Source organism: Gossypium arboreum, chromosome 7, assembly GCF_025698485.1.
Source record: "Gossypium arboreum isolate Shixiya-1 chromosome 7, ASM2569848v2, whole genome shotgun sequence".
Classification (NCBI taxonomy): domain Eukaryota; kingdom Viridiplantae; phylum Streptophyta; class Magnoliopsida; order Malvales; family Malvaceae; genus Gossypium; species Gossypium arboreum.
Genome location: NC_069076.1, coordinates 104,952,703 through 104,965,567, shown reverse-complemented (window position 1 = coordinate 104,965,567; position 12,865 = coordinate 104,952,703). Strand labels below are relative to the sequence as shown.

At 29.9% G+C, this 12,865-nt stretch overlaps 2 protein-coding genes across 3 annotated transcripts; one reads left to right on the top strand and one right to left on the bottom strand.

Annotated features, from left to right (window-relative positions):
• The first annotated feature begins 1,019 nt into the window (after positions 1-1,019).
• LOC108466429 (protein IQ-domain 26) lies at positions 1,020-2,919 on the top strand. Its single transcript, XM_017766784.2, has 3 exons — positions 1,020-1,647; positions 1,788-1,946; positions 2,040-2,919. Exons 1-3 carry the CDS (start codon positions 1,240-1,242, stop codon positions 2,715-2,717), a joined length of 1,245 nt encoding a protein of 414 aa, XP_017622273.1. The 5' UTR covers positions 1,020-1,239; the 3' UTR covers positions 2,718-2,919.
• A 6,025-nt stretch (positions 2,920-8,944) lies between these two features.
• Positions 8,945-12,625, bottom strand: LOC108467469 (probable pectinesterase 53). Of its 2 annotated transcripts, none has more exons than XM_017768097.2 (5): positions 12,075-12,625; positions 11,480-11,669; positions 11,208-11,414; positions 10,144-10,283; positions 8,945-9,237 (listed from the first exon to the last, which is right to left on the bottom strand). In XM_017768097.2, exons 1-5 carry the CDS (start codon positions 12,428-12,430, stop codon positions 9,090-9,092), a joined length of 1,041 nt encoding a protein of 346 aa, XP_017623586.1. In that variant the 5' UTR covers positions 12,431-12,625; the 3' UTR covers positions 8,945-9,089. The 2 variants fall into 2 exon arrangements, with proteins under 2 accessions (XP_017623586.1, XP_017623579.1); XM_017768090.2 differs by having other exon boundaries at positions 10,144-10,379; positions 12,075-12,623.
• Between the last annotated feature and the right edge of the window lie 240 nt (positions 12,626-12,865).

Below are 12,865 nucleotides of genomic sequence, written 5' to 3'. Positions count from 1 at the left end.
CAGTTTCTCCCAATGTGATGGCAGTATTTTATAATTTTTATTCCCTTTTCTCTGGTTTTGAATTTCAAATACTACTAATATGAACACAATGACTTTTGTATCATCAAAAATTAAAAAAAGAAGGGTCTTATTATGAATGTTAACCCCTCTAGTTTAATTTGTCTTGATTAGATCTTGTAATATATAATAAAATCAACAATTTATATGCAACAGATTAGTACAATTAGAAGTTCAATTTCTTATATTTTATTAATAACTACACTAATTTCTCAGTTTTCCTAAATTGTGACATATTAAAGTAGAGAAGTTAACTTCTTAATTTTTGTATTGTAGAGTGATGAACTTCAAAATTAAACCAAAATATTTCTTTTCTCTCTTTTAAAAAAACTAGGAAATTATTTTTTTTGGTAAAAGTATTATTGAGGCCCTTGTACTAGAAATCAGATTGTATTTTACTCCCTCTACTACAAAAATAAGCAAATTAGTCTCTGTAAATTAGATTAAAGAGCAAATTGATATTTTTTGTTAAAATTTTATCAATTTGTACTGTTAAAAACAGACGTGGCTAACGAAATAATCAAAAAGTGATATTTGGTGTGCTACGTGTATCTCATGTTGATGTACAAAGATCAATTAACAGTAGAATTAGAAGTAATTTTAACAAAATAACTAATTTACCCTTTGATTTAACGTATAAAGATTAATTTATCTAATTTTTAAATTAAGTGAGAAAACTACTTGAGGATAGAAGAGGATCATAAGATTATAACTTAGTTCCCTTTATTTTAGTTTATAAAAACCAGTCATCTTAATTTACGGAAAATTGAGAAGTTAATTTATTTGTTAATTTGGACGTCGATAATTATTATTAACATAAAAATTAATTTGAGCAATTTATATAAAAAATATTTAATTAACTTCTCGATTTTCAAGGAATGGTTTAAAATTATTTTATTTTTCTTAATTCCCAAATTTTCTTCTTCACAAACTTCCCAAATTTTCTTCTTCACAAATAATTGACCTTTCTTCTAAATCATTACTTATAAAGTATGGTAATGTTATTCTTCAACAACTTGCCATCACCCTTTTTAACAACATGGAAAAGCACCTAAAATTGTGAGCTGAGGCTGTTTTCAGTTCACCATTTCTACTTCCCAAAGCTATCGTATAAAAATGGGCCACTTTTAGATTTCACTTTTAAAAGAACCCCCTTTCTTTCACTTGTTTTTCATTTAAGTAATGGGAAAAGCTACAAGGTGGCTAAAGAGCTTATTTGGGATAAAGAACAACAAAGAATGCCCAAGTTCCGGTGACCGTAAAGATAAGAAACGGTGTAGCATTGGCCATTCAGGGCGGGAATCAAGTGGCGGATTATGTCACAACCCTACAACGATACCACCAAATATATCACCGGCAGAGGTGGTGTGGCTGAGATCATTCTACAATGAAACGGAGAAAGAGCAGAATAAGCACGCAATTGCGGTGGCAGCTGCCACGGCTGCTGCTGCAGATGCCGCTGTCGCCGCCGCTCAGGCAGCTGTGGCGGTGGTGAGGCTTACGAGTCATGGAAGAGGTACCATGGTCGGCGGTGGTGGACACGAAAAGTGGGCTGCCATTAAGATTCAATCCGTTTTCAGAGGCTATCTGGTAATTTAAATCGATTTTGGATAGTTACATATGGCGGAGCAAACGTTGTTTTCTTGACTACTCGACCTAAAAAGGGTGGGTGTCGATTTTTTTGTTTTGTTTTTGAAACATGGAGTTTTTATTTTCGAATTTCAAAACAGGCTAAAAAAGCATTACGAGCTTTGAAAGGATTAGTGAAAATTCAAGCACTTGTTAGAGGATATTTACTGAGAAAACAAGCTTCAGCTACACTTCATGGCATGCAAGCATTGATAAGAGCACAAGCTACAATCAGGTCCCAAAAAGCACGAAAATCTATGGTAAAAAATTGCAATAATTCAACTTTTATTTTGTGCTTTTTTTAATTTAGACCTTTTTTTTTTCTTGTTTTTTAATTAGAATCTATATTGTAGGAGCAATTTGATGATACAAGGAGTGAACGCACTGTTTCTTTTCATAGTAGAAGATTATCGGCTTCTCTTGATACACTTAACATTGAAGAAAGTCCCAAAATTGTGGAGATTGATACGGGTAGACCTAAATCGAGATCCCGAAGAACCAACACATCAGTATCAGATTTCGGTGACGACCCATCATTTCAAATCCTGTCTTCTTCGGTTCCATCTCGAGTTCCGGCTCGTTTATCTGTTCCGGATAGTCACACTGATTGGGGACTAACCGGAGATGAATGTAGGTTCTCAACAGCACAAAGTACACCTCGGTTCATCAATTGTTGTGTGTCTAATGCACCGGTCACACCAGCCAAGAGTGTATGTGCTGATAACTTTTTTAGGCACTATGGGATTGGGAACTTGAATTTCCCTAATTACATGGCTAACACACAATCATTCAAGGCTAAATTGAGGTCACATAGTGCCCCGAAACAAAGGCCGGAACCGGGACCAAAAAAGCGGCTTTCGTTGGTTGAAACGACGGAGTCTAGAAGTAGTTTGAGTGGTGCTAGGATGCAAAGATCATGTTCACAAGCTCAAGAAGCTATTAGTTTCAAGAATGTAGTGATGGGGAAACTTGATAGATCCTTAGAATTTGGTAGAGATAGTGAAATGACCTGTTTGCAAAGAAAACGGTGATGTTGAGTAAGAAAAAAGGACTGCCTCTGCCATGGTAGTGAACAAAGATCGGTGATGAAACAAGGTAAATTGAAAAATTTCCCATATGAATTCAAATCTCAGTGTTGTAAATTGAAAAATTTCCCATATGAATTCAAATCTCAGTGTTATCTCAAGGAATTCGCCTTATTGTCAATGAAATTAAATTCCATTTGTAGAATTATATTACCGCAATCTCTTTCAAATTATTGGGTTCCATTTGGTTGCAAAAAAATCCTTTTCTTTGTAATTGTTTTCACTGAAAATATGAAAAAAAAAAGTATTATGGAGTAATTGTACTAAGAGTCCTCTTTACTAAAAAATAGAAAAATTAGTCTTTATATATTAGATTAAAGAGCAAAATAGTTCTTTTATTAAAATTTCATCCATTTCTACAGTTAAAATGAATAAAATTTTTAACAGAATAACCAGTTTACTCTTTAATTTAATATACAAGGACTAATTAACCTATTTTAAGTAGAAAAGACAAAATACAATCTAACTCTTAATACAAGGGATTCTATAATAATTTTGCCCTAAAAATATTTTATAAAACAAAATAAGAATAACTTGGGGAAGAATTTTGAATTATTCCCACATATGTTTATTTTATTGGTTAAATTACAGTTTTAGTCCTTACACTGCATTGAAGATTTAAATTTTATATCATAATTTCATCGTCTTATAGTTATTAATAATATTATGTCTTAGTCCAAATTACTAAAATTTCCGATGGTAGACTGATGTAAATTTTTTAGAAAAAATTCCAAATCATGAGGCGAAGCATAACCCTTTTTAAAATGAAAAAAATCATTGAAAATATATTTTTTTGATAACCATAATTTCACCTTTTAAATAAGGAATTTCGGATTTTTATACATGTCGGAGTAATGAAATTTTTTTAATGGTGTTACGGATTTTTATGCATGACAGATTAAATATAATGCATAAGTTCACAAAATTGAATATAATATAAGGACTAAAACCATAATTTGACCTACTTTTGTTCTCCACCATCATTGTCCGATTGATTTGAGGGAAATGGAATTAAAGATTCATATGGATGTTGAAAAATCATGCCATTTTGATGGTGGATTTTTTCTCCTTTTCTTTCTCATATATGAAGTAGGATTTTTATTTTTATGAAAATAGAGATAACAAATAATTTAATGAAATATACTGTATTTTGTTGAAGGGACGAAGTCAAAATTTTATTTTTAAGGAATAAAATTAAATTTTAAAAAGACTAAAAGTACAATAGGATCTTGTTATTTTAAGATTTTAAAGAAATAAAATTTAAAAAATCATATTTAGACGTCAAAATGTATTTTTATCATTAAACTTAATTTTTAAAGAAATTAAGGGACTAAAATGATAATTTACCATTTTGGAGGAGGAGCCCTACCTGCCCTTTGGTGTCATCCCTATCGGGTACCGACTTCACTAAGGTGCCGTAAAATATCATCTATTTCATTAAATAATTTACCCATCTATATTTTAATTTCATGTATATGAATAATATAATATTGGGTGTGATAAATAAAAATCTAAAATGATAGCAATTCCAGTACAATATTCCCTTCTTTATTATTTGAATTTGGAATTGTGTGTAAAAGTCTGCAACTCATTGATCTTAGCTCTTTGTTTATATATGATGTATGATAGCTTTCATGGCGCCAATGCCTCCTTTTTAGTACCTTCAATTATGACCCACCATCTCTTACATCTTTTGTTTCTTTCTTTCCTCTTTATTTTCAAGCTCTTTTTTTCAATTATTGCTTCTTACCATCCCATTCCAACTATCAACTAATGTAATTTAATAAGTAACTAAAGCTAAATGAGGAAATAACATGCACCAATTTCTCATTATCTTACTCTACTTCATAAACAGTTTAATGTTTTTAATTAAAATCTCGAGTTCTAGTCTTATGAGTGCATAAAATACACATTCAAAGAGCTTTGTCTATCGTTTTATCTAATTCTAATTTAAATTTAATTAGGACCTAAGGTAATTATGAGATATCGGTGTGTCTTGTATAAGGGCGAATTCAAAATATTTTTTTAGAGGGGGTCGGAATTTTTGAAGGAACTAAACAAAATTTGTTTCCTTTTTAGAGAGGTTAAAGTGCAATGTTAGTATATATTATTTTATAATTTCTTTATTTATAAGAGGATTGAATTCAAAATTTTTCATTTTTTGAAGGACCAAAATTTAATTTTACTATATATTAATCTATAGTTTCTTTATTTATGAAAGAACTGAATTGAATTTTTTTTTCTTTTTTGGAGGGCCAATGCCCCTGCCTATCCCTAGATCTGCCTCTGGTCTTGCACCAAAAAGAATAGACTTCCCTTTCCCTTTTGTCTTTCTTTTTGTCGTCAGAGTTTAATAATCACCTTGTTTATTTACTTTTTTTTTTTTTCTTTTTAAGTTACAACTTACAACTAGATCAATGAACAATTATCATCAGAATTAATAATTACATGCACCAATTTCTTGTTATTTTAGTGTCTTTGATTACTTAATTTATCCATTGATGTTTATTGGATCGAATGATAAGAAGCTTAATGTCTTCAAGGGTGGAGCCTGGAGTTTTGTAATGGGAGGCTGAAATAAAATTTTCAAAGATTGGAGTCAAAGGATAAAAATTTGTTTTGAAAAAAGGTTAAATTGAATACTTTGTAATTGAGAGGGATTAAAATTGCTAGTACTCCATTTAATATAGAGATTCATGACACCTGCCAGCCTCTACATCCCTAGATGTCTTTTAAGTAAGATATTGAGTTTAAATCTTACAAGTGAACAAAATAGAGACTAAAAGCACTTTATCCTCACGTACAATTTTTATCTGACTCAATTTTAAATTTAATTAAAACCTAAGGTAGTTATGAGAATTGATAAAAAGAAAAAAATTTCCCTTTTCCCTTCATCTCTTTTTTTGTCTTTATAGTTTCGTAATTATATTGTTGAAGTAATTTTTCTTTTTGAATTTAAAACTTAAATCTAGATCAATGAATAATTATATTTAGAACTAATCGACTCAAGCTTAGACGCTCGAGATCTTAGAACCTCAACTTTGGCATTTCAGCCAAGGTCTAGTTGGCATTATTTCTTTACATATTAGGTCATTAAACTTAGTATCAACCTACTAATGTGACTTTGGTTGTGTTAGTGAAGCTGAAGTCTTAGACTTTTAAGGTTCGAATCATATCTTATGTAAAATGTAAATCATGTGTAGTTAATTTTTTTTTTAACTTAAATCTTATGACATGTAAACCTTGTCCAATGTTATTCTAATCCGAACCAATATAATTGTATTTAATACTTAAAAAAACTTAGTATCAACTTTAATTTAATTCACTATATTTTGATTTTATCAAATTATATTAAAACTGTATCTCCTATGTTAAATCCTTAAATAGTTTTAATGTAAAAGTTTTCATAATTTGAATGTTTGACTTATTTTCCAAATAAAATTAATTTTGAAATTGATCGAGTTGTATCGTTTTGATCACACCTCTAATAACTTTCATTATCCCCTTAAGAAAATGATGACGTGACACATTAATTGAAGGGTTAATTATTAATTTGGCCCTTAAACTATAGTTAAAATATCGGTAAAAGTATTTATGAAGTTTCTCTATTATAGGGACTAGATCAAACTAATCCCTCTACTATTAAATGGATAAATTTAATCTTTGTACTATTAAAAAGAATTAAATAAGACCAATTGTTAAACGAACGAGAGAGCACTACTTAGTATGAAATGAGTTAGGATCAAATCCGATCAAATTTTATGAACTTTTATTTGTTAAAATTTATTTGCTTAATAATAATTTTAAAATTACCTTTTATAATTTTAGAAATTAAATTAAAATTTTTATTTTTATATATTTTAAAATTTTAAGTTATAGTTGAAAAAATTAAAAAATCAAATCAATATCTTAACTATAATTCATGCATCAAATTAATTATTAACCTTCGACATCATTCTGTTAAAAGATAACGAAAGAAAATAAATAAATGATCAAAATATTACAACTCGATTATATGAATGACTATATTATAAGGTAGAATAGAAATTAAAATAATTTAATGACTAAATATACAATTTACCCATATATATATATATATATATATATATATTCCAAACGTGCTTCACGACGACCCCCTTAAGTAGAAGTCAAAAGCAACTGATGTTTTCAATTTTTTCTTCAATTTTGTATCAAATCAAGCAGCAGAACTTTTTGTTTTGGTTGGTTCTTTTATAATGAATCATTCGGCAATTTTCTTGTAATTCTTAGTCAACTATCTTTTTCATTTTTCACATTCCCCATTAACTTCTGATTTCAAACATGTATAATGTTTTCTTCAATTTTGGACATATTTTGTTTTTGAATTTAAAAGTTTAATTCAACTAATTTGATTTGATATAATTTAATTTCATTATAAAAAGTAGATAATTTGAACTCGTATAATTTAATCCAAAAATTATCTAAATTTAGAATGAATTGAACTCGGAAATGGTTTGAACTTAATAATTTTCTTCCATTGGGGTCTGAACTTGTGTTAGTTCAAGTTAATCTCTAAACTTGACAATTGTTCTCATATTAACTTTGAATTATTTTTTTATCCAAGTTAGGCACTAAATTGGCAATTATTCCTATATTAGAGTTTGAACTTTTTTTGTCTAAATTAATATTTAAAAATCTTAAAGTTCAAGTACCAATATGAGAATAAATGTCAAATTTAAAGACTAATTTAGACAAAAAAAAATTTAAACCCCAATATAAAAAGACTTACAGAATTTAAATCCCAATAATAATTTATCCCAATCTAAAATAACTCGACTTAAAAAATTATTATTGAGCTATCATTGAGCTGGACCTAACATTGGTAGCCGGCCTAAGCCTGATGACCCGTCTTTTATCATCAATGTTCAGATCTTTTAAAATCAACAGCCACTTTTTGGGCTTTAAATTGATCGTTTAGAATTTTTTTTTTAGGTAACTCATCACTTATAAATGTAGAGATTTAGTGTATATGTTGAATGGTATCTACATTATTTAATGTTGTATCATTTCAAATAATGAATAATAGTCTTTATTAGTGTCGAGACGTTGCTAACTACTTTCTAGATTTTATCTCAGGAATCTTGAATATTGTAGTTATGGATAGAGAGAATCCATGAGTGTCGACTTCAAGCATAAATTATCTGGTTCATCTCCTTCCCCTTTCCTATAAGTTATTGGGTTTTATTTAGGAGGAAAGAAAAAATAATAATACAAATATAAACTATCTCAAAAACCTCTCATATGTAATCTTCTCGTAATCATTCCAATATATAGAGAGTTCTACAACATTCAAGATTGAATATATTACCTCCTCAACCTTGAAGTTGGATTCAATATTTGAGAAAGTTTGAAAAAATTATTAAATTCAAAAATTAATTTTAAATTAAAAATTAAGTCGGCCTAAAATATGATTTGTGTTTAGATTTTAACGAACAAAACCCAAGTATACCCATATTTAATATTGTGAGCTATTATATTATTTTATCTTTATACATCGTGTAATTTATATCTCAAAAGTTAATTTTTAACTAATCTAAATATTAAAAATATACCAACAAGTGTTAGTGTCCGATGGTAAGACACATTACACTCTTAAAGAAAGAATTTAAGTTCAAATTCCATAAATGACATTATTGAAAAGGGTAACCAAGAACCTCAAAAAAATTAATCTCCATAGACTGTAAAACAAACATGATGAATGCCTTGATTCATCCTTATTCAAGCCCGAATTGAGCCAAAAATATGGTAAAACTCATCCATATTATTTTTAAATTTATTTTATAAAGTATTTATATGATTTTTAATTTAATGTTTAATAATTTTATATATTTTTATTTATTAAAACTATATATAGGCATATTAACAGTTTTTAATGTTTAAATTATAGCATTATATATTACTATATATTTAATTGTATAAGAGTCATAAATTACCTAATATATAAAAATAACATAATATAATATATTAAAAATTTAGAAATGTGTCTAACCAAGCTCAAGCTTTGAATATTCAAAATTTAATTTGACCCATTTTAAATTAGATTTTTTTTTGCTTAAACCCATTTTAAAATCCTTTCAAATTTTATGAATAACCTCAACTATAAATCTCTAAACATAAAAAAAGAGAGAAAAATATTAGAAAGTGAATTGCTTCTAATCAAATTTATCATGATTATCATCATCGTCTTCAGAAAAACCTAGCTATCATCTTTTACAAATACTACTTTCTCGTTTTGTTGATATACATTAAAAAAATAAAAATTGATGGATCATTGTATAATTATAATTTGATCCATTCAGAGCCATCAATGAAACTAAGAGAAATAAAAGGTTTAGCTTCCTCATCTGTAAGTTCCCTTGACCATGAAACCCTGCCTGCAAAGCTTGCTCCTGGCCCCGTGCATTTGTACTGTCCATAGAACACCGTCCTGCCAATGCACCATACCACCAACATCAATGCAATTTGCAAAGCCAGGCCACTCAGTCTCTTGAAAATGCATGTGCATGCTATATTAACCAAATATTGCTAAATGTATAATAAATTTTAGCAGGGTTCAACTTCGGCTAAGGCTTTTCTTTTATAATCCATCAAAATAGGGGTGATCTAGAAAATTACTTTAGAAATATAAGAATAAATCATAGAATTTTGAAGAATCAAAGTGTAATTTTATTATAATAGTATATAATTTCATAAACTTTAAAGGGTTAAATAATAAATTTACCATTTTTAGAGGCCAAAGCTCACCATTTTTTTGGATTTCCTTGTGTACTACATGTAGTTTCAGGGTGAAACAAAAAGATTGTTTTAGGAAGTTAAAAGATGAATCATAATTTTTAAAAAATTCAAAGCATAATTTTATCATTATATTAATTTATAATTTCATAAATTTTAAAAGGTAAATGACAGATTGCTCAAAGCCCCTTTCTTTCCTTGTGTATTCAGGTACGAGTGAAATCTAAAAAAAATTATTTTAGGGATTAAAAATGAATTATAAATTTTTAGATGTTTAAGGGTAATTTTCACATTATAATAACTTATAATTTCATAAATTTCAAAAAGATTAAATAACAAATTTACCATTTTTGAGGGAGTTACATGCCCCTTTTCTAAAGGGTTAAATTCAATTTTACTATATTATTAACAAGCAAAACCCGGTAATATCTTAGTCGTTGATAACTTAAGGGTGAGTAAAAGTCTGTTGAAATAGTTTAATTCAGTATGTTGAATCTAAAAGTCTTTTAAATCTCTTAATGTTTATGTGCATATAATGTATGCATTATGCAAAGCATGCAAGAAAAAAGAGCAAAAGAGAAAAGGGAGAAAAGATTATTACATCTCACGGTTAGGGTCACCCCAATTATACCAGCCCTTAGGCAGTATGATGTTGTCCATGTAAGTGTAAGCAAAGACCACCCTCGAGAAAGGACCCCATGCCCTCCCTAAATATAAAGCCCCTGACCCTGTCACCTTACACTTCACAAAAGAGAACCCTGTGTCATCTAGGATACTCCCTCTGTTTTGTGCTGTTACTGCCCCTGTTAACCTTGCTATTGCATGCACATGACATCCCTAAAACAACCAACAAAATTACATGACCCGATTGAATTAAATTCGGGTTTTAAAATGTATGTTCAATCATTGTAGAGCTACGGTTTCAAAGGCAATAATTGTGGGGCAGTTGGCGTGACAAAAGCAGATATGGTAACTTATTCCCTCTCCTTCAAAGTTTAGTAAATTTTCTATTGCATAAAAAAGAAAGGGGTTTTATGTTGGGACAGTTTTGGAAAATCATGATTTTCGGGTAAAAGTACTATGGAGGTCCCTATATTAAGAGTCAATTTACATTTTATCCCTTTATTCTAAAAATGAACAAATTAGTCCTTATACGTTAGATTAAAGAGCAAATCGGTCCTTCTTGTTAAAATTTTCATTCATTTGTACTGTTAAAAATTGGCGTAGCTGACAGAATAACATAACAATTCCACGTGCACCTCATGCTTAAGATGAAGCTAAAAATTTTATTTGGGGGTAAAGTTAAAAATATAGTATTAAAAAATGCTTAAATTAAATTTATTAATTTTTCAAAAGGGCTAAAACTACAATTTTTCATTTAATTAAAGGCTAAAAAAGATTGAATTGAATTTTTAAATTTTGAGAAAGGGCTATAAAGCAAATTTTCTATTTAGCCAAGAGGGCCAAGGCCCCTACCTACCCCTTAATGTTAACTTACATGAACTAGTGTTTAACAGTAGAAAAAGATAAATTTTGAATAGAAGGATTATTTTGTTCTTTGATCTAATATATAAGGAATAATTTGTTTATTTTTACCCTTAATTTTCATTTCAAATCTTTAGATGTTTTTTTTCTTTTCTTGTTTTTAATGATGGTGAAACTAACCTCAAAGAGGGAGAGAGCATTGCCAAAGATGAAATCTACTGAGCCTTCAATGTAACAATCTTTATAATAATGTCGGCCAAAGTGATCATAAAGTGTATCTTGAGCTCCAAGGAATCGACAACCGACGAAAGTAGCCGTATCCGCCGATATTCTAAACGCTACAGCTTGTTTTCCGATTGCTCCTGGTGCTGGAATTGGTGCAGTGTTCTGAAAGGGCAACAACATTAAAAAAAATTGCAGGCAATGAAGACTAATTTAAGGTTTTTTTTTACCTTGAATGTAATGTGTTTGGCAATAAAATAAGGTGAATTCACAGCAAAAGTTGCAGAACCATAGGTTCCTAACGGTTGTCCTCTAGCTCCAGGTGTTTGAGCTGTGTCTCCCCATTGAACAATTGTTTTATCTGCCCCTGCTCCTTCAATTGTTATGAAGGCCTTCAATGGTGGAATGTTAACCTTTTCCCTAAAAAAAATTACATCTTCACAAGCATGAAAAATCAAATGCAGGAGAAAAGAAATGGTCTATATGTTGCAAAGGTAAGTCTTGTATATCTTAATTGGTCGTTCGAACCCCATATTACGCACAAAACTGTGACACTTTTTCTCGTGAGACACTTTTTCTCGTGAACCCTTTAGATAAAACCTCAACATAAAGATAATATTTTCCGCTCGGAGACCGAACTCCCCTCAACAGGGTTAAAGACATAAAACAAACAAAAATGGGGAATCACATTGAACAAGGATTAACATACAATTGAATGTGGACAAACTCTAGAATCCAGAGTTTAACCAAATAAACAAAAAATGCAGAAAAACATAAGGACAAAGAGGGGGGAAAAAACAGATTATGTAGTGTGAATGTACTCACGTGTAGACCCCAGCATGGACCTTGATTACAACTCTCACAAGGTTAATGAAAGGAAGAGAATCAATGGCATCTTGAATTTTGGTGAAGTCACCGTATTTGGGATTCTTGTCGACGGTAATGGTACGAGAAGGGAAAAGCTTGTTTTTTGCTGTCCTGAAAACTGAGTGATTAAGGCTACCAACAAATTTAACCCATTGCATGAATGGTTGTTCTGAAACATGGGTTCCTGTCACATTTGATTGCTTGTGATGGTGCTTCCTTTTAAGTTTGATACCTTTGGTATGGCACAATGTCTGAGCTGAATTCAAGAGAAGAACAAGGATGACAATGTAAAGAAAACATTGAAACTTAGACATTATACAGGTGTGTTTGTGGCAACTAGCAACTGATCAGGTCGAAATTATGGTTTATATATATACACAAAGGTAGCTACTAGCCAGCAAAAAAAAGTGATGTTTTATTGTTGAAATAGAGAATCAAATGACAGAAAGGGAGAGTTCACGGGTGGTTTAGATGACAAAACAAAGACTTTCAAAGATGAGAGAATGAGAGAGAGAAAAAGGCAAAACAAAACAATCTAGGCCACAAACACAGACAGGTTGCACTTTCTGGAATTAAAAAAAAAACAAAAGTTCTTGCTTCATGTTAAATGTTGTTTGTTTTGTAATGCCCGTGAGTGGTCTCTCCTACCTGTTTCTGTATTAAGAGGTGAATATATTCTGTAAGAGAGATAATGGGGTTTTGGAATGTCTATATCTACTAAAATTTCATTAGTTTTATCAATATTATTC